General features: G+C 35.0%; 8 protein-coding genes, 1 long non-coding RNA gene and 2 other non-coding genes across 17 annotated transcripts; 3 read left to right on the top strand and 8 right to left on the bottom strand.

Annotated features, from left to right (window-relative positions):
- Positions 1–599: 599 nt before the first annotated feature.
- On the bottom strand, positions 600–2,297 carry AT5G41660 (uncharacterized protein). The gene is made up of 2 exons (NM_123530.2): positions 1,361–2,297; positions 600–1,213 (listed from the first exon to the last, which is right to left on the bottom strand). Exons 1-2 carry the CDS (start codon positions 1,987–1,989, stop codon positions 625–627), a joined length of 1,218 nt encoding a protein of 405 aa, NP_198981.2. The 5' UTR covers positions 1,990–2,297; the 3' UTR covers positions 600–624.
- Positions 2,298–3,144: 847 nt separating this feature from the next.
- AT5G41650 (Lactoylglutathione lyase / glyoxalase I family protein) lies at positions 3,145–4,092 on the bottom strand. Its single transcript, NM_123529.4, has 3 exons — positions 3,886–4,092; positions 3,581–3,713; positions 3,145–3,483 (listed from the first exon to the last, which is right to left on the bottom strand). The coding sequence occupies exons 1-3, from the start codon at positions 4,047–4,049 to the stop codon at positions 3,427–3,429; spliced, it is 354 nt and encodes a 117-aa protein (NP_198980.1). The 5' UTR covers positions 4,050–4,092; the 3' UTR covers positions 3,145–3,426.
- Positions 4,093–4,369: 277 nt separating this feature from the next.
- AT5G41640 (hypothetical protein (DUF626)) lies at positions 4,370–5,668 on the top strand (the record flags this gene model as incomplete). The annotated part of the gene is made up of 4 exons (NM_123528.1): positions 4,370–4,417; positions 4,717–4,848; positions 4,958–5,003; positions 5,301–5,668. 4 exons carry the CDS (start codon positions 4,370–4,372, stop codon positions 5,666–5,668), a joined length of 594 nt encoding a protein of 197 aa, NP_198979.1.
- A 1,501-nt stretch (positions 5,669–7,169) lies between these two features.
- On the bottom strand, positions 7,170–8,723 carry AT5G41630 (F-box/RNI-like superfamily protein; the record flags this gene model as incomplete). The annotated part of the gene is made up of 3 exons (NM_123527.1): positions 7,170–7,403; positions 7,492–7,632; positions 7,731–8,723. The coding sequence occupies 3 exons, from the start codon at positions 8,721–8,723 to the stop codon at positions 7,170–7,172; spliced, it is 1,368 nt and encodes a 455-aa protein (NP_198978.1).
- A 143-nt stretch (positions 8,724–8,866) lies between these two features.
- MIR5644 lies at positions 8,867–9,011 on the bottom strand. Its single transcript, NR_142898.1, has one exon. It is a non-coding gene; the product is annotated as a microRNA ath-MIR5644 precursor (primary transcript).
- Positions 9,012–9,978: 967 nt separating this feature from the next.
- On the bottom strand, positions 9,979–12,848 carry AT5G41620 (intracellular protein transporter USO1-like protein). Of its 4 annotated transcripts, none has more exons than NM_001344407.1 (3): positions 12,307–12,848; positions 11,683–11,881; positions 9,979–11,605 (listed from the first exon to the last, which is right to left on the bottom strand). In NM_001344407.1, the coding sequence occupies exons 2-3, from the start codon at positions 11,824–11,826 to the stop codon at positions 10,229–10,231; spliced, it is 1,521 nt and encodes a 506-aa protein (NP_001330662.1). In that variant the 5' UTR covers positions 11,827–11,881; positions 12,307–12,848; the 3' UTR covers positions 9,979–10,228. The 4 variants fall into 4 exon arrangements, with proteins under 4 accessions (NP_001330662.1, NP_198977.3, NP_001330663.1 ...); NM_123526.5 differs by having other exon boundaries at positions 11,683–11,808; NM_001344406.1 differs by having other exon boundaries at positions 9,979–11,808.
- Positions 12,849–17,071: 4,223 nt separating this feature from the next.
- Positions 17,072–20,703, top strand: CHX18 (cation/H+ exchanger 18). Of its 3 annotated transcripts, NM_123525.4 has the most exons (4): positions 17,072–17,436; positions 17,799–18,053; positions 18,137–19,138; positions 19,216–20,659. In NM_123525.4, exons 2-4 carry the CDS (start codon positions 17,859–17,861, stop codon positions 20,449–20,451), a joined length of 2,433 nt encoding a protein of 810 aa, NP_198976.3. In that variant the 5' UTR covers positions 17,072–17,436; positions 17,799–17,858; the 3' UTR covers positions 20,452–20,659. The 3 variants fall into 3 exon arrangements, with proteins under 3 accessions (NP_198976.3, NP_001318723.1, NP_001332436.1); NM_001344404.1 differs by having other exon boundaries at positions 17,173–17,436; positions 17,799–19,138; positions 19,216–20,703; NM_001344405.1 differs by lacking the exon at positions 17,072–17,436 and having other exon boundaries at positions 17,702–18,053; positions 19,216–20,635.
- AT5G41612 lies at positions 17,698–20,653 on the bottom strand. 2 transcript variants are annotated; one of them, NR_143318.1, is made up of 2 exons: positions 19,795–20,628; positions 18,481–19,705 (listed from the first exon to the last, which is right to left on the bottom strand). It is a non-coding gene; the product is annotated as an other RNA (long non-coding RNA). The 2 variants fall into 2 exon arrangements; NR_143317.1 differs by having other exon boundaries at positions 17,698–20,653.
- Positions 20,704–20,755: 52 nt separating the features above from the next.
- Positions 20,756–20,839, bottom strand: AT5G41605. The gene has a single exon. It is a non-coding gene; the product is annotated as a tRNA-Leu (tRNA).
- Positions 20,840–21,096: 257 nt separating this feature from the next.
- On the bottom strand, positions 21,097–22,976 carry BTI3 (VIRB2-interacting protein 3). The gene is made up of 5 exons (NM_123524.4): positions 22,574–22,976; positions 22,176–22,356; positions 21,955–22,096; positions 21,801–21,870; positions 21,097–21,711 (listed from the first exon to the last, which is right to left on the bottom strand). The coding sequence occupies exons 1-5, from the start codon at positions 22,773–22,775 to the stop codon at positions 21,533–21,535; spliced, it is 774 nt and encodes a 257-aa protein (NP_198975.1). The 5' UTR covers positions 22,776–22,976; the 3' UTR covers positions 21,097–21,532.
- A 2,016-nt stretch (positions 22,977–24,992) lies between these two features.
- Positions 24,993–26,919, top strand: AT5G41590 (LURP-one-like protein (DUF567)). The gene is made up of 2 exons (NM_123523.3): positions 24,993–25,390; positions 26,401–26,919. The coding sequence occupies exons 1-2, from the start codon at positions 25,109–25,111 to the stop codon at positions 26,782–26,784; spliced, it is 666 nt and encodes a 221-aa protein (NP_198974.1). The 5' UTR covers positions 24,993–25,108; the 3' UTR covers positions 26,785–26,919.
- The last annotated feature ends 991 nt before the right edge of the window (positions 26,920–27,910 follow it).

Below are 27,910 nucleotides of genomic sequence, written 5' to 3'. Positions count from 1 at the left end.
AATTTGATTGATATCATCTTGGTGAAGCTTTTTTTTCGGTTTAGAATCTAAATAACCCATAATTGGACGTCAGGTTTAACGCTAAAACGTCTTTCTTTTTTTTGTTATACGCCCTCAATTATTAAAATGATACTGTATATAGTTTATACGAATTTAGGATGTAGAATACACCATTTCACAAACATGATGAGACAAAGAATATTGTTGGTGGGTTATGGCATTTGACTATAATCCCATTGGCACACTAAAAAGAGACAATGACGATGAAGTGAAGAATGCAGGTCTCATTATATTATACACATTTTTTACATTCATATATATATAATTATATATATATGTGTATGTGCAAGACGATGTGACATCACAAAATCTATATATATCTTATAAGTTAAAAACGACAATAAAGTGTGATGAAAAGGAACACCTGAGAATGTGCAATTATTAATAGCATAGTTGTGTACAGTTAAACAAATCATTTTGGGTATTTTTGAGTCTTTAATTATTCTAAGATAATTGTCACTAAGTTTCTGTTTTCCATAACATATGTATTTATAAACTGTGTGTGATATTTCTTTCCTCTCTTAGTTATTTTTTTTTGTGTGCAAAGCATACTTTCATTCAAACTCAACCCATAGGTAGTACAAAGTTTACACAAACATCAACCTCATTGTTGGAAACATCAAATAACAATACTAGCTCTCTCACAAGAGAATGGAAAAGGAAAAGGATAGGATAAATCGACCGTAGATCCATACATCGGAGACAAGAACAAGATAGTAACTTGCCACAAGCGAGAGAATGGTGAGTCGAAGACAATTCCACGAATACTTCGGGAGATTGTTGAATGGTCACGGTCCAAACAAGACATAGTGACGTTGAGAAAAAGTCTTTAACCTTGGATATCACCGGCTCGAAACACGAGGCTTCTACAAAGGTGGTTAAGGTATCCAAATGGTTTTGCAAACTTAAGGTCAGAGACCAATCAAAAGTTCTCTCTATAAAAGAGGATGATTCAAAAGTTCTCTCTATCAAAGAGGATGATTCTATCATAAGATTCTTAGACATATAGGAATTGTATGAGCTACTCTCAAGGACACTAAGATCTACCACCAGGGTTAATAAGAGCTCCTTGTCTAGACTATCTATTGTTGTCAACGTGATGAGAGAAAGGAGTCCATGGCCAGTCTCAAAATCATAACGTGACATCAAATATCTAGTGTTTGATAAGGAAGAAAGAAAATCAGACCTGGGCCGAATTGGTAAATGGGTCAGCCCATATGCATTAGTTTTGGGCCGTAGTAAACTTCTTAGTGGGTCAGAAACTATCCAGCCCAATTCGAAAAGGAGATCCTGTCGTTACAGATCCACACCAGCAGCTAGGGTTTTGTCTCCTGATGACTGCCGCTTCTTCGAGTTGAGTGGCTGACCACTATTCCGACATGATTTCACCGGATATGCGAGATCGGAGACAAAAATAGTCGCTGGAGCCTTTATCAATGAGACACGATCAAAGAAACATGGGATCTCCATCCAGAAAGTACCATCGTCGTGCGCCGTCAACGTCTCCACCGGACATGGCGCATCTAATGGTCCAAGAGAGAGATCTCCTGCCATCAACGAAGTCCAGTGTGAGGGTTCTTCTGGGAGGATCAAAATAGATCCAGATCGGGAAGTGAAAAGTTGAGCGATGAGTGAGGATTCTGTCGTTTGGCTTGCATCGCTGGAAATTGGCGGTTTTGGCAGAAATTGTGCGAACAGAGGGTGAGACGGGATAGCAAACGCTGAACCCCATCGTTGGCTTCCGTTGCTGGAGTTTGATTCGCCGTTGGAAGTCGTGAGAGATATGGTTCGCAAGGGTTTAAAATATGATTGCAAGAGGAAAAAAGGAATTGAAAACAAAAAGAGTGTAACAAGAGAATAGAGGAAACATGGCAGAGTAGCAACGTCCCGACGCCGGCGATTTTTACCTCCGCCGGCGCCAGAAAACATGGTCGGGAGAGACTTCTCGATAACTGTGTCTAGGAGGATATTGACATTAAAGCATCAATAAATAATTAAAAGCATGAAGTTAAAAGAAAACTTCACAGCCCTCCTCTCTTAGTTATTTATTCCATAAGAATAAGGATTATAAATTGAAAAGAATATAGTTAATCTCTAGAGTGTCGACGACTGTTTGAACTGGTATATTTGGATTACATGATACTACACATAAAAACTCTTTATCCCTTTCACTTGAGGAGATCATTTCTTGGTAGAACATAGACACTCTTGACCTTTTCCGTTTTTCAAAATCTCGCAATTACTTCGCTTTTCACTAGATCCTGCTTAAAACCTGATATACTATACGCCATGCATTGATCTTTTTCGACATGGTGTAAACTCGAATATGTTTTCTAACTTCTGTTTTCATATAGATTTTTGTTTACATTCAACCAAGTTTCATATAAAACGCTAGTTTTTAACCGATCAAGTGATTTTCGGATGGAACCACACCAGTATCTTCACCGTACTTTTCAAATCATTAACATCTATTTGGCCCGCAGAGATCAAACATGCATTCAGTGCGCAATTTTCAACAAATATATAACCTTTGTGAAGACTACCATTTAATACTTGTATTTTAGAGTGCTATCAAATTTAACTATCTCCAAAACTATTTTTACTGTCCCGAAAGTATTTGAGGAAATGTATAAATATACTAAGTTACACGATTTGACCACCTAGTATTTTGTCATATTTGAAAGGGGCGATTCCATTCTTGCATTGCATGTCGAAATTTCAAAGATTAATCAATGAAAGTTAATAGATTTTACTTGGAAAAGAATTTTAAATTGCAAAATATCTCTAAGTAATTAAGCACTAGATGAAAGTGCATTGGTAATGTCCAACATTTAGGATTCGGTGCATAATTTTTGTTGTATTTGTTTGTAACCAACTACAAACATAATGGTCCCCAATTTATCATAATCTTGACAAGATCTTTGAAAAATCAACCCACTTCATAAAAATCAATATAAACCATATGGAGGCATGGACTAAAGTAGTAATGCTCCAAAACTTGAGGGCAGTTTTGTAAAATGCTGACCTAACAACATTTAGTCAACCCTTCAACAACTACAAAAGCACTAAACAAAACTCCATTAAGTCCACTTCAATAGATCTTGTCAATTTCAAAGCATTGTGTAGAAATGAATCCGTCACTTTCAGGATATTATATATAATGAATGGAAAAAAATTGACTTGAGAAAAGCTTACTAGAGAAACAATGTGAAGAGCAAGTTAAACATGAACCAATATAAAGTATAATAGTGGCTTAGGTTTCTAAGAAGTATACAATAGCTTCAAAGAGATTATGGATATGATCTCTAAACAAATCTACTCTATGCATAATTGGCTTCCTTTCAGGCTTCAATTCTATTCATTTGCTCATGCAGCCTCATAAAGGCCTAACATGTAACCATCAGGGCATTTCATAGCCGCAACCTAGTAAAACAAAAAAACAACCGCAAAAATACTTCAAATCCCATTTCAGCAAGTAAGTATGAAATGAAACTTGAACATCTTCATAAGAAATTGTAACCTTTCCATGTATCTCATACTTGATAGTGCCATCTAATTCAGCTCCTAAAGCCATAAGTTTAGTCACTGTTGTATTAATGTCAGTGACTGTGAACGATAGAAGCGATGAGTATCCCTTCTCAGCAACATGATTGCTGCGGAAAAAAGAAAGTCTTTGAGAGGTCTTCTCAGCGATAAACAGTGTAACACAAAAGTCCAAATCCGGAAGTTATTTTAAGGGAATAAACTCAGAAAGTTTTCATTGAGGCAAATGATCAAACAGGTTGTGTGCTTTGAGCAATAATGGAACAAAAGAGGAGATAAAACCTAGGAGATTGCATAAGAGCTAGCTTGATAGGACCAGAATGGAGCTCAGCCCAGCGTAAAGTGACGACATTGACGGAAAAGTCGAGACCTTGAGCATAGAATCGAGCAGCTTTTGGTACGTCTCTGTGAAGCTGCAGAATCCACCTAAACGACGCCGTCGCCATCTCTCTCTAGACGAAGACGAACGAGTGTAAAATAAAACACAATACAAAAAAAAGATTGGCCATTTGACCCAAAAAACAAAAACAAAAACAAAAAAAAGATTGGCCCAATACACATTATTGGGCTTCTTTCGGGCTCACCTCTAAATGGTACCGTGTCGCACTCTCTGCAATATAAACCAGATATGAGATAGCTATTGGTTTATTTGAAAAAAAGGAAAGAGAATTTTTGGGTTGTTAAGGCCCAAATAAAACCCATAAATCAGTGGACTGGATTAGATAATAGAGTGGACAATCCTAAATTGATTGTGTGGAACAAAAGCATGAGCCGCTTGGTTCAGACGATGTTGTTATGGCTCAAAAGCGAAAAGGTAAAACACAAAGGGATGAATTTGGGGACGTAATCTAATAAAATTGACCATAATTCTTAAACTTCTAGGGTTCCTTATTTCGGAACGACACATATACACAAGCTTTATGAGGGAGAGGACGATGTCGCTGCCAATTGAAACAAAGAGGCTTTGAATAATAATTTTCGTCATAAGTCAAAATTTTACGAAATGAGTGAAGAAATACAAGGTAATCTTCTTAGCTTCTTATATAATTAAGAGATTTGTTTTTAAATCGGTTACCAGATAGAGATTAATGATAACTTAAATGAATATCTTAGGGGTTCGATACTACAGAAGCGAGTGATGGTCCTGAACTTCAAAAATCCATCTGTGATAAAAGGTGGTCACCTTGTTGTACCTTAGTCCGCCTTTATGCTAGGATGGGTCTTCATCGTTACAATTTGTTGAAGGTAATTCTAAGTCAATACTCTTCTTCTCGATCTCTTTTTTGTTTGTCAATTGTTGTATTGCACCACAATTCATTTTTTTTTGTTTGATCATCATGGGAAGAATTTACAGCTTAGTCGTGTAAAGAAATACAATATGAGTACGCATTATGCTGCTTGTAATTACTACATAACTTTGGTTGCTATGGATCCAGCTCGCAGCAAACTTTTGAATTTTCAAACTAAAGTTGATGAAGAACGTTTTGGCAAGTTTATTTTGAAATTCCCTATTGCTAGACCTCGAGGAAAAATCACTTAGGATGGAGCTTTGATAACTGAATGCTATTTCTACGTCAAAGGTGATTTGCTTAAGTGTCCCTCGGAGGATATTTTCGAAAATAGAAAGCGATTTTACGTGGTGGAGGAATCAAAGCTGCAAGTCAATGACTGGATTCTTCTATATTTGGAAGTTGCAGTTGCCACAACTCATAGGAGCAATGGTAAATATCATGATCTCTCCGACTTGAAAATTTTTGAAAGTAGTGAAGATGTGGAGCCACCTAATGAGGTATCACTCAATGTCATTAATGTGATTGTCTACATAGTGTACAAGGACTTTTATGAGTCTCGGTTGGTAAGGATGTTGATCGCAAAGCTATTGTTAAACGAAGCTTCAATGAGCATAATGGACGCTTCATTGTCGAGGGTCGAAATAAGGTTATCAAATCCGATTTGGGTCTGGTCCGACATTTACGAGTGTCCTACGCAAAAACTTAATGACATGTCCTTTTCATATATTCCAGAAACATACTTAGTAATAAAAATAAAATCTACTAAGTACTAACCTTTAAATAACGGTTTAAAAATTCTAAAACAATGGAAAAGAACTACAAAAAAATGTTGCTTTGACAATATTTTAACAGCAAGCCAAAGCAAAAAGTATGATAGCAAGTGTTTTGTGTTCGTGAATATAAAATGTTAAAATTAGATTATATGAAATTGTGTGATTATTGTTTAACACAAATCAAAGCCAACATGTTGGATGAAGATGTTTGTTTTCATAGTTTAACAAAGCTAAGTAGCTAAAGAAAAAGTCGCTAACGATCTAGCGATTTAAAATTTCAAATTTAACTAATCATTGCATTTGCAACTTTTTTTCTTCTTTTCAAATTTCCAAATAAAAAAGTAAAACAACAACAAATTGAAATTCAAAACTAATAATTAACCTCAAAATCTTTGTTTTATTCATATATGGCCACAATTTTTTAAAAACCCTAAACATATATGAAAGTTTAACATAGTTTTTTACTAGAAAAGGCCCTCAAAATTTGAGACCTTTATCACTTGCTTATGTTCCTTGGCATCTGGGCCAAGCCTGAGCCAGGTGGCGCATGGTGTTGACTAATCCAAAATAAGATAGATTCTGCTCAAATGAGATTATTTAGATAAAATTTGAAATAGCTAATTGATGAGCTTTATTGGAATGTAAAGAACAGAGAAAGGTGAAAGCTTGAGACTTTTCTTTAAGGGAAAAATAGATTTCGATTATGTTTCATTAAAGGTTGAATGTGGCTGCTCAAAGAAGCAACCTTGGTTACATTCATACATGACTTACATCATATATATATGAGACCTCTTACTACAAAACCTCATAACATGTGCTTAGATGGGCTTCCCTAGTGTTAATATATTAGGCTTCTTTGTGGCATCTTATATATTGCATACAAAAGCTAAGATTAGATCAGTGTTAGGTAAAAACAATGCTCGAGAATGGTTTATAACCTTTGACGTACAAATAAATTTTATGCTCATAATGCTTAATTTATAGCAACGTTAACTCATTATCATCAACAAAAGCTGTGATCCTATTTCAAGAAGAGAACAGTAAGCAAGTGCTAATTTTATTCAACATTATATAGCGAAAAGAGAGACAAATACAAGATGAGATTATAAGAAAAAAATGGAGAAAACATTAATTACACACAAGTCATTAAGGGAAGTAAAACAAGAGTTTAGATGATCTAAAACCAAAACAAGAAAAGAAAAGAGCCATAAAAGATAATCATAGGATTGAGTTTAGATCATTTTAGAAACTACACAAACCTTGTAGCCTGAGAAAAATGATGATCTTCTAATGACAATGACTCCATTTAGTCGGACACATTGCATGATAAGCTGAGGTTATCCGAGATTAGTTGGATTTTGCAATTAGTTGAAGCTACTCTAGGAAGGTTCTCAAGTTTCTTGAACACTTTCATCACATCTTCATCGTTTGATGTATAGTAGCACAAAATCACTTGCTCAAGATTCGGCATTTTCTCTATGAAGTATTCGACATGCTCTATCTACTCCCTTAAACAATAAACAAATTCCTCATCTTCATCATCATCATCGTCGTCGTCGTCCTCATCGTCCTCATGTACATCGCAAATTTCACCAAAGTTCAAAATCTTTAGAACCTTGACCGGACTTGATGATAGGCAAGGACGAGCAACCACTCCCCCCACAAAATTAGTAGGATATCTACATAAGCACCCGTCTTCGTCCTCGCATCTATCTGAATATATGTGATGCATTCCCTGAAACATAAAAGGAAACAGTTTCATAATCTATGTGTTTTGAAAAACGTGGTATGGTTGATTGAAAAGGATTGTGTATGTATAGTACTTCGAAGATAAGAGTTATTAGATTTGGACAATTGTTGAGCATAGCTGGCAATGGTTTCCATATTATATGTGGTTTAGTCTGAATAGTTAATTCAATGAGATTGCTGAATACTGGTATTGTATCACGGCAGCAGCCAAATACCTAAAAACCAAAAAAAACAAATCAAGTCAAGCATGTAATCATTGGTCTAATAACATAAACAAGACTAATTAATTAATCAATATCCAGCTGGGACTGACCTCAAGAGTTTCATCAGACAAGTAGAGGATCTTGACATTGCATATTCCAGTGAGAAGATTTGTTACATTACTCTTTTCCTTGGATGAAACATAATATTCGGTTTCCAAATGGTTATAGACCTGATCATATGTCAGTCGAATTCCGAGTCTAGCTTCAACAAGTGAACCGAAACTCACTTGTTGATACCTATCCGCAATTGAATCAAAAAATTCTAGGTAGACCACCTTTGGATTATGAAATAATAATGAGACTTTATCGTTAGCCTCATCATATCTTTCAAAACGACAATACTCTAGTATCTTGAGGTTTGGGAGATATATGGTCACAAAGCAAGGTTCAGGTTCCGAAGACTCATCCCATTTCCAATTAATCATCATCAATTCTTCGAGTGCGTGACAACCAGAAATAAGCTTGTTAAACGTACTCAATTTTATCTTGAAATGGTACAGATGGAGAGTCTTGAGCTTCGGAAGAGAAACTTCTCTTCCCACACTAATGTTGATGTCACCTTCAAACATTATTATTAGCGTAACTAGTGTTTGACTCACAAAAATCTCTGGAGGCAAATGATAAAAACTCGAGTCAAAACCATCCGAACAGGAAGAGACGTATAGACGAATATCTGATACATCACGTTTCAACACATTTTGTATCCAATCCAGCACCCATCTTTCATTGATAATATGTTTACCATTTAGGCGGAATTTGTTTATTCGAGCATTCCCTTGCAAAGCCAACACCCCATCCACGAACCGCATAAAACTTGTAGCATTTGTTCTCTTCTCTTCGTTAGTCTTTGCGGGATGTAAACACAAAGAGTCATCAAAGTCAAGACTGTGCACAAACGAAAGCAAAGGCTTCCATCTTTTGGCAAGAACAGTAGTGGCAACAGCTTCTATAGTTGGAAGGAATGATAAAATGTGACCTATCAGTGCATCTGGTAAATCACTGATTATATCTCTACCACCACCAAAATCCTTCATTTTCGACATTATTTTCTGATACAAATATCAACACTTTCAGTGAGGTCCAAAACAACTTTGAAAGTTTGTTAAAAACACGTTTAAATTATACTATAGAAATTTCAACTTTAACTAGGTGATTTTTAAAAAAATCAAAATATTAAATATTATTATCGTAGTGTTGCGGATGTCGGATCCGCATGTAATATAAATAATTACTTGCAGATGTTGACGGATCTAATGGATCCTAATTTATGTATTCCAAATTTTAGGATATCGGATCTGTGCCTACCGGCTACCGTTATCCGCAACCCACTAACACAAATCTTAAGAAATTGAAAGAGTTCAGTGATATGAGATTTTTACCTTTTCCGAATAAAGCACTGATACCTCGTCTCAAGATTATTTCATGGTTTTTTGAAGGTCATCGTTTTTTTTTTGCAAGATAAGGACAATAAAAAAATAGGAGACGAAGCTAATATATTTGTAATTATGTTTAGAAATTAGGAGAGGTATATATTATTATAAGGAAAGCAATATTTTTTTTTTATAAGGGGGTTAATTAGATTTATTTCCTAAATATAATAAATCTTTCTTATGGAATATTTTGCATTGACTGAAAAAATTAGCAATAATTTGATTTAAGAAAAATTGAAATAATTTAACACTAACCATTTTTATTTTAACAATATCTCACAAAAAATTGAAAATATCTCATACAAATTAGATTGTAATAAATATTTTGGCTGACTATTTTCCAACGAGAACTTTTACATCAAGCGAAATAGAGCTCAAACTATTTATTTGTAAATAAAGTTGACGAACATAAATGATTTTAAATGAAATAAAGTTCGAAATAACATTGTTTTCTTTCGAAATATCTATCATAGATTTAAAAAAATAGAGAAATTTTTAGAATTTTTCGCTCTTTGATACTTTTTTTTTGAAAAATGGCCATTTTCTAAATTGATAAACTTATGTGTATATATTATAAAGTAGGCATGGAACATAAAACCGAACCAAAATAATCAAAACCGAGCTGAACCGAAATGTTTGGGTTTCGGTTCGGGTTTGGTTATTGAGGTGAAACCGATCGGCAACATAATTGTAACCGGTTCTCGGTTCGGTTCGGTTCACTCAAACCGAATGGTTAACCGAGGAAAGCAGAAAACCCTAATTATAAGATTTTTACCCAACTTCTTTTTCTTTCCTCCGGTAACATGTACATTATCGATTTATCGAGATAGTAATTTTATCGAATGAGAGATAGTAAACACATTAACTATAGGGCCTCAATTCAAACGTCGCAGTTTAAAATATTGCGCTCTCCAACAGACCAACAGAAAAAAAAATAACAGACTTCACCTTGGCTTACTATGTTTACAAAATGATCCAAAAATTTGCAATCGATTATACAAATATATAGATGTGTTTGATTTACAAAGAACGTGAATATGAATGAAACTCAGGGATCTGTGTGTATCCAACAAGAACTCTCGTTTTTGTCCGTTTTCGACCGAACCACTCTGGATAGATTAGCCTTTGAATAACCGAAGACGCGACTTTGAACTGTTTGCTAGCTTAGTTTTCAAAGTATTATCCTTTACTCCATGAGCTATCGCAATCTCCGACGGGCCTAGAAGATCAGGTGCGACGGTTCTTGAAATCCATTGTCGAACTGGACTTGCTTGTCTTCGAGAAGATGGGAAATTGCAAGACGCTTCATCGATTTCACGAGTTTCGGACAATAACCTTCTGTGTGTTCGTATCATTTCCCCCATTACATCGTTCTTGTTCGTAGTAGCACACTCATTTTCTGGTTTCTTATTGTTGTTGCTGTTCTCAGGCTTTACATCTTCTTCTTCTTCTTCGTCTTCAATAGCTCGGGTGGTTTTCTTCTTTCCGTTACTCGATAACGCCCACGCCATTTGATCCTCAAAGTTCACTTGGAAACTCGACGGGCTTTTCGGCTTTTCATCAATCGAACCGTCTTTGTTATGTTGGTTTGGTTTCTTAGTTTCGTCTCCATAAGACTCTGCAGGTTTCTTGAGCTCAAAGCAATTAGAATCGCTTCCTCCAGAGTCTTCTTCACAGTCTACATCCCGCGGTGGTGCACTCAAGGTGTTAAACGGAACAGATTCAAGTGAATTCCGGCGGTTTCTCGGTATTTCATTCCGCTTCTCCTGAAGAAATGTCTCGATCTCAACCTCCAGCTTATCCAGCACTGATCTGTTCTTACCATTCAATGTATCTCCACCTTCTAATCTCATCTGCATCCTTTCGTCAAGCCAAGATTCCGCAATATGAAGAACCAACTGATCTCCTCCACCTCGACCCGCCCAATCCTTATCAAGATTCTTCTTCTTTAAACCGTGAATCTCCTCTTCGTAACTCTTGATCCCTTTGGCAAACTCATCGCAGAGTAGCTCCATCATCTTATTTGATTTAGACCCTCTCTCAAGCTCCTTGACACAGTTAGACAACGAAGACTTCACTTCCGAGAGCTCTCTTGCCATTTTCCTATGCAAACTCTCAGAACGTTTTCTAAGTTTCCGCTCATCTTCTAACGCTTTCCTCACGGACTGAACAGCAGAGCTCATCCGCTCAACTTCCTTATTCTTGCTCAACAACTTTTCTTCAGCGAGTTGCTTCACCACACTGTCTAGCTCGTGTCTATCGGCTTGCTGGTACCTAAGAAGCTCCTTGATTCGAACGCGTGAATGAGCCACCTCGGTTTTCAAAGCTTTTATCAAGGAGATATTGGAGACATGCTGCTCCTCAAGGCTCCAAATACGGTTCAGTACTTTAAGAAGTTCGGTTGATGTCTTGAGATTGTAGTGAGGTTCTCTAGACGGTCTTCCTCGGAACTCCAATGAACTACTTGGAGTTACTGCTTTGTTGTATGTCGTAACCTGCAAAACCGTAATCATCCATATGTAAAAAAACAAACAAATCTCCAAAACACAATCAAATACTCAATTGTTTAAACCTCGAGAGAGCTTCCGTAACTAGCAGGAGATACAGGCTGAAGAGCGTGATTGTTTCTATCGATTGATTGATGATGCTTTATCAACATTTGACCAATCTGTCTCCTTAGACTTCCCGCACTATCTGGCTGAGAAAGTAGGACCATATCAGATAGTCAAGAACTGAGAGATCCATATCCAAAACCACACGGTGGTCCACACCTACTCAATTGATCATAAAAGAACCTTAAACTCTGACTGAGAACACCACCATCAATCGCATTGTCTTAAGATTCAGATAAAACTATAGTTTTTCATATAGAATCACTCTCCTCACTAACCTAACTAGCGTATACTATACTGAGCTGATATGAAACTTAAAAATCGCAACTTTTACATTGTGAATCCAATACAAATCACTTGCAGTTGCAGAACTAAAATGCCAAGAACAGAGTAACCCTAGACTAAACCCACAAGGGCCATAACACCAAAAATCATCAGAATTCACAGTAAATCATTACGACCCACGTTTCAAAATCCAAACTTTAACACTACCCATAATACTAAACCGATTGATTCAGCTGAATCTAGGACAAACCGATCAACAGTTGCAAAAGTCCAAAAAAGGTAAGATCTTAGAGAAAGACCTGATGATCAGGAGAAGGATCTCGAAGGAATTGAGAAAGGTCAAGACCATTCTCCTTAACCGCAACCGCCTTTCCGTGACGTTGACGGCGGCTACTAGCTCCGGCGAAACCATTTGGGCCGCGGTGCATTTTAGCAGAAGCAGAGGAGAGGTAAGAGTAAGAGCAATCTTCTTCGTCTTTGTAGTGGTACTGATGAAACTCCCAGAAAGCAGCAGCGAGCTTTCTAGAGGACACAACGATTGAGTTAGGAACGAAGCTAATGTGCGCCGGAGTTGAAGATCGATTATTATTATTATTATGAACCTTTAACTTTTCCACCAATCTTTCCACTTTTTGTCTCTCTTCTTCTCCTCTTACTTTACTTTCCATCTTTTTATGGCCAAAAAGCAATAAAGTTTCCACCTTTTTTCTCTTTAATTCAATACAGAAATCTTAACAATTTCTCAGATTTTCTGGTGAATTTGTTTCACCTGTAATTTGAACGTTGGCTACTTTTCATGTGGGGTTTCTTTTTTGTTTCCGTCTAAAGGATTTTTTCTTCTTCAATGGCTACAATCAGTTTGTTTGAGTCACATCACTATCACTATTAATTATGTCACCAGCATGAGATTGATAAAAAAGTACTATTGTTTTAACACGTGGAAATCTGGGATTTTGGGATGCTGTAATATTCCGACAGTACCGTAACTTGGTACTTTTTGGCTTTGTGTGTTTGTATTGTGGTGTGGCATTTTCCTCGTTCTTTGTATTTGTCAATAAGCCTCATCCATTCAAGTTCCAAAGCGAAGAGGTGTTGTTTCTTTTTAATGTGTCAAAGACACTAAATAAATTAGAGGGTTAGATCTAAGTAACGAACCAAAAACCCATTACAGGCTTTATTACCCAACTAATGGGCTTAGAGAGCCCATTCTTAATCTTTGTAGTGTCGGCCACATAATAGTAGGCATTGCCATTCAATATTATTTCTAACACTTGGAAAGTAATTAGGAATATTGAATTGAGAAATCGGTATTATCTACTTAATTGGTCCAAAATTAACCCAAACAAAAAAAACAAGAGTTTTTTATTTTTGTTTTGGGGTAATTTTGGATGAGTTAATATGATATTCTAGTTTAGAAATTGTAGTTTATGAGTAATTAATTAGTGAAAAAGTGTCATAATTTCACAGAATTTAGTTGAATGAAAAATGTCTTTTGACAAAGCTTGTGTAGCACATACATATAGAAGGGACGAAAAAGGTCGAGAAAATGAATTTCATTAACAAAAGTTGGTATAGGCAGGCTACCGACGTTAACTCTACGAAAGAAGATAAGTAGTCGAATGAAAGAAAGTATTGTAAGAGAAGTGGGACATATACAAGAGGAAGAGAATAGTGCAAAAATAAGTCATGAAAGACTGAGCAGTGAGTATAAGAGTAGTTTAGTAAAATTGATATATGGTATTGTGTAAACCGGAGTTAACCAGTAATTAGCTTTACATTATTAGCAAAGTCTGTAATCAGTCCAGGTTCATTAATGAGAATAACGAACCTTAATGTTGCATAATTAATTGTGTCAAGAAGAAGTAGTATTGCTTAATTGTTTACGAACTGTTGCATAACCTTAGTGCTTAAACAATACCATACATCAATTTTACTAAACCACTATAATAGTGAGATGTGTTAATCACAAGACTTTTTGCATTATCATCCAAAACTTCAATATTATAAGAATACAAATGTTCTTAGTTATATTATTAAATGCCTATTAGAATATCCCAAGTTCAGTGTATTAATTGGTTGGAGAGTCGGAGACAAAGCCCCCCATTCATAAATTATTAGATCCATAGATCTTTCATACAAAGTCGTTCAATAAAAAAAGAGAAGATACTTCATACAATTTTCCATATAATTTAGATTAAACTTTACTCTGACTTTGGCTTAACTTCAATGTTCTGCATTTTATCGGAAGAATTATCTACCATGATATCATGAAAAATAATCTTTCAACCAGAATATTCGAAGATTCAATTCACATTGCGTGTGTAAAGTGTAGATTCATCCTATAATGATCAATCCATGACCGTCGCACAATATTCTCCAGCGCAAACATAGTCATACACTTCACAACCATTAATTAATTATCATGGAATTGTTATACTTTTATATTTAAATATATGTAACATCACTTGTTCATAGATTTTGCATTGGTTGATTGACATTAAGATTATATTTGAATAATACAATTATAATGACATCTAACGGCTTCAAAAAAATAACAATATAATAGCTTCGAACATGACTTATGGATGATACGATATATGAATCAAAGCCATAATCCAAACAGTATAACATGTATATATAAACATAAATCACATATAATTTACACACACAAAAACAAAAATTGTCGTCTTATGGTATTATCATCTGCTCATTAATTACATGCATTGTATAATTTTCAGCTGTCTGCTTGTTCTATAGAAGCAATAAAACCATTTCTTTCAAATTCTTCTCAATTCTCACACGATGATTCTAATAGAAAACGGAGCATTTAAGAATGGTGGTGGCCGTGGGTGGCAAACCATCGCCGAAGAAGCCCCTCCACTTAGTGTGAACCGTTGTAGATCGGAGAGACTTCGGCAATAAACTGTCTTCTCAATCATTTAAACCCAAACAACGCATTTTAAAACCAAAATGCATTCTCTTCAATCAAATCTTACTTTACATAAAAATATGTTTTCAGTAATAAAACGTTTAGATATTTAAAATCCCTACTATAAGAATACGAAGATTAAAAAATCTATGAATGTGTTTTTTTCAGAAAAAAAAAAGTCATTGATATCTTAACAACAGTTAAGTATATTTTTTATAACTCTCCAAAATTGTAAGCGGCAAAAATTATCTATATATAAAAAAAATACTCAAGTGGGATATATGTGTTTCGTTTCCTTAATACTAGTAAGTTTACATAAATGCCAACCGTATATGTTTTATAAGAGCAAGAGGGATCCGAATCTAGATATATATTCATGAACATGTGAGCATGAAAAGTAAACCTTGTTGTAGTGAAAAAGACGTTTAGTATATTCAAGACTAATTTTTGGTTTGTACGAAACACTCAAAAAATTTCATCTATTTCTTTACAAACACTTGAAAGTGAAAACTATCCCCAACACATGCAAAGAAGTACAGTTTTCTGCTCGTTCTATAGAAGCAATATAACCATTTCTTAAATTTCAAAAAATAAACATCGTTAGTATTTGCTTCTGAGTCAGCAAAACTCTTTTATGGTTTATCAATAACTTAATTTCTTTTGTAGTTTTATTGATTGATGACAAAGAAAACTTCATTAGTAAATATTATAAAGGATCCATAAGAATTATTAAATGAGTGAAAAAACAAAAGATGACTTTATCAGATTCCTTAAAACAATATTTTTAAAAAAAAATGGAACAAGTAGCAAAATCCTTAAACAAAAATGCAAAAATAATTAGAAACTTATAAAGGATTGACTAAGCATTAAGATTCCGAAAGAGAGACGGCGAAAATGGACGAATATTGAGAGATGTTTAAACACAGTTGCATCTATCTCTATTTCTGTATTTAAGTTGTAATCTTCGTAACATTCACAATGGACTATGTCATAAACGAAACATGTAAAACTGTTATCCTGATTATTTGGAAGACATGTGTGCATGGTTGTAATCTTTTTACCTTATTATAGTTCTTTCCATTGGAAATTATAGAAAATCTATAATGTAATAACGAAAATCATAATGTTAATGTTACTAGTCTCCAAAAAAACGTTAGAGCATTTCCACTTGAAAGTTTCACTAATAAAAAATAAAGAAAAGAGAGTGAGAAGAGAATTTTTTAATTTTTGAGAAGTTTTTATATATCACATCTTTACATATATAACTGGTTCAATTTTCTTGTATAATTTAAAATTTTAGTTATAGAACTAAACCATATTTAAAATACTAGTATAATATTAATTAGAGATTTGAGTGTGTTTTTCACCAGTAGAGATATTTTACAATAGTCAACAAAATACGCATGCACTAAAAATATTATATCTAAATTAATATTTATGTGGAAACCAAATAATATTAATTATATGCGCATAGTATACTCTATATTTTGTAAATTAAAAACGACCGTTTTGGTAGTAACAAATTTCATATAAGAAAATCTGTATTTTTATTAGATCTTCCATTCTATTCGAAGATTTAGTTTTATCCTTTATAAATAACAATAACTTATTTTTCGAAGTTTTATATTGATGAGAAAAAGAAAAAAAAAATCAATAGATAATTTTTTATATTATAGTAATACATTAAAATAAAGAGTTAATTTGCAAACTAGTCACTTTTTTAAACTTAATTAGAAAAGTAGTCACTTTATTATTCATAATTTGCAAAATAGTTACTTTTCACTGTTTGATTCGTACACTTAGATTGTACATCACTTTTAGTGTACAAATATATATAAAAATACACAGCGTACACTTTACATTTGTATACTAAAAGTGATGTACAATCCAAGTGTACGAATCAAACTGTGAAAAGTGACTATTTTGCAAATTATAAATAGTAAAGTGACTACTTTCTTAATTAAGTTTGAAAAAGTGACTATTTTGCCAACACACCCTAAAATAAAATATTGAGTGAAAAACAAAAGTTGACTTTATCAGATTCCTCTTTTCCTTTTCGGTGTATCCTTTTCAGCTAAGTTATGCTATAAAAAAACCAACTACAAAAAAATTAACAACTAAGCAAAATTCATTAACAAAAATACACAAAAAGATCATGATTACAAAGCTAATGAGATAAAACTTATAAAGTCGTGACTAAGCATTAAGTATCCAACAGAGAGAAAAAGAGAGAGACCTGAAAAAAATGACGACTGATAGATGTACTGCTCCATCTTTCTCTATTTAAGTCGTAATCTTCTAGTCAATATCGATCCAACTTCTCTCTCTCTCTCGCACACTATTCTTTGTTTTTGTCTTCTTCTTCTCCTTCGCCTGCAATTTCTACGAATCATCCTCTCTCGTCGTTCTTCTTTACATGTCGGCTAATTCTGGGCCTATAACTATTTCAATGTCCGACTTCGTGATCTAGTGAGATCAGAATCACTTGCGAATTCTTCAGGTACTCTCTTGTTGTTTCGTTTAATCTCTTCACAATGCCTTGATTTCTAGGGTATAATTATGGTTTTTGACCAGACAATTTAAGGTTTTTCTCGAGAATTGTAGTTTTTTTGTATATATTTATTCTTGTGTAATTGGGATCGTATCTTGGTGCAACTCTCTATATGCATGTATGTGTTATAGTGGAATCTTCTCTGTTAAAAAATAATCTTTTGAGAATCTAAGAATTTATATAAACTTGGAGTACTATTTTGATTTGGATTATGATTCTTAATTGGATTCTAAGAATATAAGAATTCTAAAGATCGAAGCTTTTTTTGTTTATCAACATAAAGATCGAAGCTTGATTGTTTTTTTTAATAGGGGTTTTGAAGAAGTTTCTCTACTCTTCTGGGACGTGGGAACAAGGTTTAGTCTGCAAGGATGGCTACAAATTCTACAAAAGCTTGTCCTGCTCCGATGAAAGCAACCTCTAATGGAGTTTTCCAAGGAGATAACCCTATAGACTTTGCGTTACCTCTTGCGATTCTGCAGATAGTTATTGTTATAGTTCTCACTCGTGTTCTTGCTTACCTTTTAAGACCTTTGAGACAGCCTCGTGTTATTGCTGAAGTTATTGTAAGTTTTTTTTCTTTTGTCAATTTCTTGACTCTTGATCAGTACTGTTTTTTTGGTGAATGATTTAGTCTGTTGATTTGCAGGGTGGGATTATGCTTGGACCTTCTCTTCTTGGTCGTTCCAAGGCTTTTCTAGACGCTGTGTTCCCGAAGAAAAGCTTGACTGTTCTTGAAACTCTGGCTAATCTCGGCCTTCTCTTCTTCCTTTTCCTTGCTGGTCTAGAGATTGATACCAAAGCCCTTCGTCGCACCGGGAAAAAGGCTTTGGGAATTGCCTTGGCTGGAATAACCCTCCCGTTTGCTCTTGGCATTGGTTCTTCATTCGTTTTAAAAGCAACAATCTCCAAAGGAGTGAATAGTACCGCGTTTCTCGTCTTCATGGGTGTGGCACTCTCTATCACTGCATTCCCTGTGTTGGCCCGTATCTTAGCGGAGCTAAAGCTTCTAACTACTGAGATAGGACGACTTGCTATGTCGGCAGCTGCCGTTAACGATGTGGCAGCTTGGATTCTACTTGCTCTAGCCATTGCTCTCTCGGGATCCAATACCTCTCCCCTTGTCTCTCTCTGGGTTTTCCTTTCCGGGTGTGCTTTTGTTATCGGTGCGTCTTTCATCATTCCACCAATCTTTAGATGGATTTCCCGGAGGTGCCACGAGGGAGAACCTATCGAGGAAACCTACATCTGTGCCACTTTGGCTGTAGTTCTTGTTTGTGGATTCATAACTGATGCCATTGGAATCCACTCCATGTTTGGTGCCTTTGTGGTGGGTGTTTTGATTCCAAAGGAAGGACCTTTTGCTGGTGCACTAGTTGAGAAGGTGGAAGATCTTGTATCCGGTCTCTTCCTGCCGCTTTACTTTGTGGCAAGTGGTCTGAAAACTAATGTGGCAACGATCCAAGGAGCTCAGTCTTGGGGTCTTCTGGTTTTAGTCACCGCCACAGCTTGTTTCGGTAAGATATTGGGCACTCTCGGTGTTTCCCTCGCCTTCAAGATACCTATGCGAGAAGCAATAACATTAGGATTCCTCATGAACACTAAAGGATTGGTCGAACTCATCGTCCTCAACATCGGAAAAGATCGAAAGGTATAACTTTTTCAAATCCTTAACAATTTGCGTCATGAAAGTTTATAACTTAAATCTTTCTTTTGTTGTGTCCTCAGGTTCTTAATGATCAGACATTTGCCATAATGGTTCTAATGGCTCTCTTCACAACCTTCATCACCACACCAGTCGTAATGGCAGTCTACAAACCAGCGAGAAGAGCGAAGAAAGAAGGAGAATACAAACACAGGGCAGTAGAACGAGAGAACACAAACACACAGCTTCGAATCCTCACATGTTTCCACGGAGCAGGAAGCATTCCTTCAATGATAAACCTCCTAGAAGCATCAAGAGGTATCGAAAAAGGCGAAGGGCTCTGCGTTTACGCTCTCCACTTACGGGAACTATCAGAGAGATCATCAGCTATTCTAATGGTTCATAAAGTTCGGAAAAACGGAATGCCGTTTTGGAACAGAAGAGGAGTAAACGCAGACGCTGATCAAGTAGTAGTTGCTTTCCAAGCTTTTCAACAGCTAAGCAGAGTCAATGTCCGACCAATGACAGCAATCTCTTCAATGTCTGATATTCATGAAGATATCTGCACAACAGCTGTAAGAAAAAAAGCAGCCATTGTGATTCTTCCGTTTCACAAGCATCAACAGCTTGATGGTTCGTTAGAGACTACACGTGGCGATTACCGTTGGGTTAACCGGAGAGTTTTGCTTCAAGCTCCTTGTTCGGTTGGTATATTCGTTGACCGTGGACTCGGAGGTTCAAGTCAAGTCTCAGCTCAAGATGTTTCTTACTCTGTTGTTGTTCTGTTCTTCGGTGGTCCTGATGATCGTGAAGCGTTGGCTTATGGATTACGTATGGCGGAGCATCCCGGAATTGTTTTGACTGTTTTCCGATTTGTGGTATCGCCGGAGAGAGTCGGAGAGATTGTTAATGTTGAAGTGAGTAACAATAACAACGAGAATCAGAGTGTGAAGAATCTGAAATCGGATGAGGAGATTATGTCTGAGATAAGGAAGATATCTTCGGTGGACGAATCGGTTAAGTTCGTGGAGAAACAGATTGAAAACGCCGCCGTGGATGTTAGATCGGCGATTGAGGAAGTGCGGCGGAGCAATTTGTTTTTGGTTGGTAGAATGCCAGGTGGAGAAATTGCATTGGCGATTAGGGAGAATAGTGAATGTCCGGAGCTTGGACCTGTAGGAAGCTTGTTGATTTCGCCGGAATCTTCGACAAAAGCATCGGTTTTGGTGATTCAGCAGTACAACGGCACCGGAATAGCTCCGGATTTGGGTGCGGCTGAGACGGAGGTATTGACTTCTACGGATAAAGACTCTGATTGAATGAATCATTGGTTAAAAACAAGAACGGTTCGGTTCGGGTCAGGGGTTGGTTTACCATAGTTAGTGAAAAGTTGGTTAATGAATACGGTTTAATCAAAATGACTGTACTTGGCTTTCACTGTTTCATCTTTTCTTTCTTTTTTGTCGTCACTGTTCATCTTTAAGTTTTTTTGCTTTTGAAAGTAAATGGTTAAATGATGACAAAAAAAAAAATAATGGTTGTTGTAAAAAAAGTTATCTACTTTAATCGGAAAAATAATAAATTTAAAAATCCAGTCATTGAACATAAAACTAAAAACAGAAATGTCAGAAGTGGGGTTTGAACCCACGCCCTCTTACGAGGACCAGAACTTGAGTCTGGCGCCTTAGACCACTCGGCCATCCTGACTTTTGATATTGTTTTCTACTACAAACTATATATAGTGATTAACACCTAGTTGTCTACCTTACGTATGTTGCTTACTTTAAGTAATTATCCAGATTTGATGGTTATCATACCGAAAGCGTTTGGTATTGTGGAATCCACTTTTTGTGTGATTATTTTTGTCGAGAAATCGTGAAATCGCAATTTTGGCAAAAGAATTATGAACAAATTTTTTTGGAAAATTATCAAATTGCGTTTAACCTAGTTCATATACCAATCATTTTAGCTTTTCCTATGAACAAGATGTTGAGATGATGAAAGAGATGGAATGGGAAGAATATTATTAGTCAAATAAAAACAAGAAAGATTCTTATGAACTAAAGTTAGATCGCAGTAGCAGTGAAGAGCGAAAAACCCACGAAACAATTTGAGTTTATGTGTATGGACCAATCCTCAGACATGATGCAAAATTGACATGACGAATACCATCATGGAGAGCTGTTAAAAGGATGAGAAATTAACTAAGACAAATAACTAACAACAATAATTATCATCCATCCGTGTTCTCTCATAATCTAAATATTTTTAGTTAAAACCCCCAAATTTATAATGAACATAATAATAACAAGAGATCAAAGGGTTTATCAACCAACAGCTTCTAACAAAACATGTCTTGAACCATTACTACGATTCCAATGAGAGAGTAACTCACATTCCTTAATCCTTCTTCTTGTTCAGAGCTCCTCTTGGAATCTTGCTTATGACCTTACGCAATACCTTCTCATCAAGTACTGCATATTGCTTTTTGATCTCCCTCATCGCCTTCTCCCCATAGGCATCTACTTTGTCCTCATACTTCTCGTAGAGTACAGGAATGGTGAAGAGAAGGACAGTAGCTGGAAGCAAGAAAGAAAAGCTGGTTATCAAGATATGCAAGTATGATTCCTATCAGATTAAATGCAGTAAGATGTAAATGAATCGTTACCAGTGTAGAACAATGTCAAGAAGTTGTAGCAGCTGCCAATAATGGACAAAACCCACAAGCCAGCAATTACCTAAAACATGTGCAAGCAAGTATTAGCATTTATGAGGAACATAAGAAAACCGCTTTGCATCGAGGTAGATAACATGAACAATACCAGGATAAATTTCTTGACATCTTTTCCTGATGCAATGTTCCTAAGAAGGGTCAAACCACGATTGATTTCAATCCTTAATCCAGAAACAAGTTGAAGAATAGGATCTTCAGGGATGTGAACTTCCGGGATGTGAGGAGTTGACCTGAGGATAAGAACTCAGTTGATCAGGCAGTTATCTCATACTTAACACTTAACATATAAGGGATGTTGTAAGAACATACTTGTGGATGAATGTACAAGCATTAGACCACAAGAACAATGCTGCAAGAGCAAAAATCGCAAAGTGACAGAGAAAAGCGAGGAGATGGTATTCGAATAACTCGAATAAGACCCAAGACGCAGTTACAGCACCCAAGACTCCACCAGATACCTTCTTGTTCCTCCAAAGGAATATATCAGCAGCTACATGCAAACAATGAATCCAGATTCAACATAGTTTCTGAGTATTTCACAAGATTTAAGCGTACTTTCGAGCAAAGCAGACAATTAAGCACTCAAATACACTCAATTTTAGCTTCAAATTAGAGCAACATTCACTAGATCGAGCAAAATCACTATGTAAGATACAAAATCGAGTAAAATCAGAGTTCAAAGTGAAGAAATAGAGATAGATCCATACGTTTTCCACCACCGAGAACCTTGTGAACAGGTTTCTCCCTTCCGAAAAGTCGGTAAATCTTTGACTTGAAGGACGACGACGAAGACGATGTAGATTTCTTATCGTCGTCGGAATCGGACAGAGAAGACGAGTCACCGTGGCCATGGATCTTCTCAACAATCTTCTCCAAGATCGATTCCTCGTGCTTGTGGTCTTCCACCATTTTTGTTGATTCTACAAACCTCCGAGAAGAAGAAAAAAAAACCTAAAACTCTTTACTGATTGAAGAGTGTGGGAGGAGACTGTGACGAATAAAAGCGTGTGCTTCAGATTTAATCCCACCCCTTGATTTAAAACATTTAATCCAGTCCGTTTGATTCGGGTCTGGGCCTCGAGTAGGTAACCGTCCACGGTGGAAAATCAAACTATTTATTTTGTAGCAGATGTAACATATTTGGCGTGGAACTAACGGTCGTTAATTAATGTGAATATTCCCGATAACGTCTCCGTTAGTGGAACGTTAGATGTCGGCGGATAGGATCCAGCATTGGGCCCATTTATGGGATTGTTGGTACAGTATTAAGGCCCATTTATTACTGATCCATTTCATAGTAAAAATAAAAAATTGTTAGGCATAGTAAAATTGTTATGAGAATATGTTGATAGAATGAAAATGCTCCTAGATGAAAGATGATCATACACCTGTTGATTAAACATTACAAGGTCACAGATTATATATATTGACATCTCAAAAATTAACCAAGACGCTGCGTTTTGGAGATATTGGATTTCGAAGACCCGGAAGATAAGAGGAGAATAGTCAGTGACTCTCACGCACGTGGGGTTTGAATTGATGACTCTGGTCTCTTGGCCTCGAGATCTAACTTCTTCCGTGGGATCCAATTTTGAGCTGAGTCATGACACGTGTTACAACACGTGTGCTCCACTGTGTCGACATCACTCTTGAAGGTAAGATTTTTTGGAGTAATGGCAAACCCAGAGATCAACAAAATCAGGTTTGACAATGAAAGCTCACTTATTTATTTATGTACTTTTCCAATAATTTGATTAGTCCAAATATATTATTCTATTTGGATATTCATTCATATACATAATTACATACACATGCAGTGTTAGAAGTGAGTTTAATATGGAAGATTCGTCGTCTAGTGTGACATGAAATTCCACCATTTCATATAATTAGATTTTCTTCTTATATATATAATTTTATGCATCTAATCGTGTGGATGAGAATTGTCCTTCACCTAACCAACCTTTTCGAAGAAAAAGAGAGATTTGTTTCTTAATATATCTTCAGAAAGAGAGAGAGATTCGATGACAAAAAGGATAAGAGATTCTTGGAGACCTCAAAAATCTACTATCGTGGGTCTAAGAAGATTACGTGGCTCGTTTTAAGACCCTTGCATAATCTTAAAGTTCTTACCTATTTTTTTTTTTTTGTCGTAAAGTTCTTACCTAATACAGTAATATATTTTTATATTGTATAAAATATTATACATTAATTAATCAAAAAAAAATTCCAATTCAATCCTGAAACAGTGAAACCCATGCGTGCCAAAGCCAAAAATCTGACTACCTTGCTAAGTGCTAATCATTACCCAATCAGAGTTCATATCAGGAATATACCATATCCATAAGAGCTATATACTAATTACTTGCAAAAGTTTGCACCAAACCTTACTACGTACAAAAGAAAAGATCGTAGATGGTCAAAATTGTGGCTTACTATAATGGCTTATTATATAGTTATTTTTAGATAGCTAAATTTCTTGTATATACAATTTTGAGTTTTACGTATAGAAAAAAATATCATATTTGAGTTTGGTAAAAAGGATGAGTAAATAATTTGGAGATTTCAACCTTCATGTTAAGTTTTCATTTTCGATTAATTTTATCTAATTTTTTATTTTAATTTCTTTGATAACCAAACAATGTAATTTAGACTAATCCTTTTGGACTTATAAAACAAAAACAATTTACTATATATGCAAGCTGTAATAGGGTGATTTGAGTTCTAGTCCACTAAATGTAAATGTTACGTACGTTAAATTTGTATTTGTAATGTGATAAAAAAAAATCTAATGACCTGTATTCATTAACTTAAAAAAAATTCTAATTAACTTATAGAATGGTATAATATCTTATCATATTGTATTATTTTTCAAATAACACTAAAAATTTTGACTCATAATTAATAAAACGTTTAAAGCTTTTTAGGTGAAATTCTTATTTTTATATTTTGTAGAATAGTACAGTTTTGTCACTAAGTATTATTTGTGGTCGCATTTAAATATCAAGTAGCGATATTTAAAAACTTTGCAAGTTGATATAAAGAAGAAAAAAATTATAATATAATAAGACAATGATATAATATAACAAAGCTAATATCTTTCATCCACACACATATATATTAGATCTATATATATATATCTCATATGTATACCTAACCTTACCATATTTGTATTGAGAATTGAGATTAATTAGATCTGTAAAACTCTCTTAAAATAGTTAACCAAGAACACCAAAACTACAAAAATGTTCCCTTTCTTGAAGCAACGGTCGAGGTCGGTCCACGGTGAAGATGCACCGTCATCTACAGAGTCCACAGTCTCCGTCGCTGCCGCAGATATTGGAGGAGCGTGTACGACACTCACGGTGTGGAGAAAATCGCTTCTGGTGAGTTGTGAAGGATTCACGGTGATAGATTCGAATGGAGATTTGATTTACCGGGTCGATAATTATGCCCGAACCCGACCCGAGGAACTCATCCTCATGGATAAAGATGGAAACTCCCTCCTCCTCATGCATCGTACCAAGGTAAATATATGTACAAAGTATTTAGAATAAACTTATTTGAATATGTTTTAGAATATGGATCATTATATTCATTGTACACATCATCCTTCAAAATTACAATATCACATTTATTTTAGATTATTAAGAATCAAACCTCTACTAAATCTGTCTCACAGTTGTACTTATGAATCTGTTTTGTTAGCGTTGTAGTTGTAAATTAGTTGTGTAGATATTAGTTCTAGGTTGTAGTTATAAAACATCCAAATACTTGATTGATACAAAACAATAAATGGAGCAACAACAAAATGATTTATAAGAGTTGTGAATTTTTGGTGGAATTTACCAAAATGATATAGAAATACTTTAAAAATTGAAAGAAGTTTTCGTCGTCCTTACGGATCACTCTAGCGAAGTATCGGATCGATTTGCTTACAACCATTAGAATTGTGATAGTTTGTAAATAGTACTTAAGGTCGGCGATATGTTGATAATAATGAACAATGAATGTTGAGTATTAATTTCGCTGATAGACATGTTAGCCGATTTTGTAGAAGACGTTTTGTTTTTAGCCGATTGAAGATATGTATGAACGAAGATATTACGAATACTATAGTATATATATTATTAAGATTGAGTAGGACCAACTACACTACCGTGACACCGTCCACAATAGGTCACGTCAAAAGTTCATAAATATTCTGCATGTGGACAATTGTATTGGCAAGAATTTCGTGTAACCCGTTACATTCTTTGGGAATAGATTTACAAAATTTCATTCAGCATAAAAGTTTTGACTATAAAAGTATAATCATAATTTCATAACGACGTCTAGAATCTCCGAGTATTATATGTTTGACTTTTAGTTTCACCAAAATCTAGCTATGCCTAATTTCGTTTAAATTGATCAATTTTGACGTGACTACGTACATATGGATCTAGATATTTTTACTCAATGCAATTTTATAGACAAGTACTAGTTTGAGTTTAAAATGTTGTGTATATTAAAAACGATTTTCCTTTGTATTGTCCAGAAAATTACGCTAGTAGATAGTTGGGGAATCTATGAAGCAAATGATACAAAAGGAGAAACAAAAATACCAAAGTGCCCAACCTGGTACATGAGGAAGAACTTAAAGATGAATATTCTGAGCACCAAATCCGACATTTTGGCATACGTATATTCAGGATCGTTCGATAAGAAGAATTCATACATCATCAAAGGATCGTATAGATGTAAATCGTGTAAAATAGTGCACGTCCCATTGAACAAGACAGTGGTGGAGATCAAAAGGAAAGAGGTCAGAACCAAAGGAGTCCGGTTCGGTTCAGATGTTTTTGATCTGGTTGTTAATCCCGGTTTTGACACCGGTTTGGCAATGGCTTTGGTTTTGTTATTAGATCAAATGTTCTCTTAATTAATTAGAGGTGATCACTGGAGATAATAAACATCCTCTTTTTTGGGCCAATTGTACAGTACTATTTTAAAATATTTCATAAATAATCAAACAGTATAGTATAATATACTTATATACATGATCTTCTTTGTGAGCTTTCTAAATATGCTCATCCTATAAAATGGGAAAACAATGCCCTGGTAAAACCGTAAGTGTAGTAGTTTTTATGATGTTTATTTGAGTAATTTGATTAACTTGATGTTCTAATCTGATGAGGTAGAAACAGTAAGTTATATCTAAATAAAGTGGTTTATGAATTTTAGAATGAATAACTTATTTCAGGTGCAACTACTTTTCTTACTTGTTATGATGGTACTGAAAAAATGGTTACCAAATTACCTCATTTTCAATAGGACAAGTCTTGTGCAGTGACGGAGCTAGAATTTTAGTTTACAGGGTCATATATAATTATATATTTTTATTTAATTATTTATTTTAAATTAAATAAATATGTGTAAGAACAACTTTGAAAATAATGTAAAGAACAATATATGGAATATGTTTATAAAAGTAAATATGTACCACAATTTTAGAGATTTGTAGCCATATTTTAGAAAAAAACACAAAACAAAAATGAAAAATGAATTAATGCTTAATAAAAATAAACATGTGAGGGGTCAAATTAAAGAATCGATTATCGGCATGGGGTCATTATGGAAAATTTAAACCAAAACATCCATAAATTATTATGAGATTTAACTTAAAAACAAAAAATTATAAATGTTATGGGGTCAATTGACCCCCTTCTCCCTTCACTACTTCCGCCCCTGGTCTTGTGAGACTATACATGACGAAGTGTCCATTTCAAGAAGGCAATACCTATATTACAAATTAATGCAGACAAATAGAAACAACATAAATGCCTACATTTATGTGGTTGCAGTATTTATTTTGGTAACTTGTCTCATATGGTTATAACAAACTACCTAACGGTAATCATCGAAGATGCATTTTGGAGCATATCATCATATCGACTATCGATGGTAACTAACTGGTAAGATCCAAAAGAACAAAGGACAAGAGCTAGTTTATGAATCAAAGTGGGTCTTCAAGCTCAAGATCATTCATACACATGTTTTTATCATAT

The sequence above is a fragment of the Arabidopsis thaliana genome, chromosome 5 (assembly GCF_000001735.4).
Source record: "Arabidopsis thaliana chromosome 5, partial sequence".
NCBI lineage: Eukaryota > Viridiplantae > Streptophyta > Magnoliopsida > Brassicales > Brassicaceae > Arabidopsis > Arabidopsis thaliana.
The sequence above is the reverse complement of the archived record's forward strand: the minus strand, read 5'-3'. Positions and strand labels throughout refer to the sequence as shown.

Bases quoted from the DNA above. Each gene is read 5' to 3' on its own strand.
- AT5G41660 (NM_123530.2), bottom strand. From the start codon at position 1,989: ATGTTTTCTGGCGCCGGCGGAGGTAAAAATCGCCGGCGTCGGGACGTT. The intron at 1,214-1,360 runs GTAACGACAGGA...ATCAAACACTAG, and splicing joins CTAGCTGCTGGTGTGGATCT to ATATTTGATGTCACGTTATG.
- AT5G41620 (NM_123526.5), bottom strand. From the start codon at position 12,675: ATGGAAAGTAAAGTAAGAGGAGAAGAAGAGAGACAAAAAGTGGAAAGA. The intron at 11,809-12,306 runs GTCTTTCTCTAA...CTACTTTCTCAG, and splicing joins ATCCTTCTCCTGATCATCAG to CCAGATAGTGCGGGAAGTCT. The intron at 11,606-11,682 runs GTTTAAACAATT...ACGGTTTTGCAG, and splicing joins GTTACGGAAGCTCTCTCGAG to GTTACGACATACAACAAAGC.
- AT5G41650 (NM_123529.4), bottom strand. From the start codon at position 4,049: ATGGCGACGGCGTCGTTTAGGTGGATTCTGCAGCTTCACAGAGACGTA. The intron at 3,714-3,885 runs GTTTTATCTCCT...TTTTTTCCGCAG, and splicing joins GCTCTTATGCAATCTCCTAG to CAATCATGTTGCTGAGAAGG. The intron at 3,484-3,580 runs GTTACAATTTCT...TTGTTTTACTAG, and splicing joins AGTATGAGATACATGGAAAG to GTTGCGGCTATGAAATGCCC.
- AT5G41590 (NM_123523.3), top strand. From the start codon at position 25,109: ATGTTCCCTTTCTTGAAGCAACGGTCGAGGTCGGTCCACGGTGAAGAT. The intron at 25,391-26,400 runs GTAAATATATGT...TGTATTGTCCAG, and splicing joins TCCTCATGCATCGTACCAAG to AAAATTACGCTAGTAGATAG.
- BTI3 (NM_123524.4), bottom strand. From the start codon at position 22,775: ATGGTGGAAGACCACAAGCACGAGGAATCGATCTTGGAGAAGATTGTT. The intron at 22,357-22,573 runs GTATGGATCTAT...GTTTGCATGTAG, and splicing joins GGTTCTCGGTGGTGGAAAAC to CTGCTGATATATTCCTTTGG. The intron at 21,712-21,800 runs GTAACGATTCAT...TCTTGCTTCCAG, and splicing joins CTTGACATTGTTCTACACTG to CTACTGTCCTTCTCTTCACC.
- CHX18 (NM_123525.4), top strand. From the start codon at position 17,859: ATGGCTACAAATTCTACAAAAGCTTGTCCTGCTCCGATGAAAGCAACC. The intron at 18,054-18,136 runs GTAAGTTTTTTT...GTTGATTTGCAG, and splicing joins GTGTTATTGCTGAAGTTATT to GGTGGGATTATGCTTGGACC. The intron at 19,139-19,215 runs GTATAACTTTTT...TTGTGTCCTCAG, and splicing joins ACATCGGAAAAGATCGAAAG to GTTCTTAATGATCAGACATT.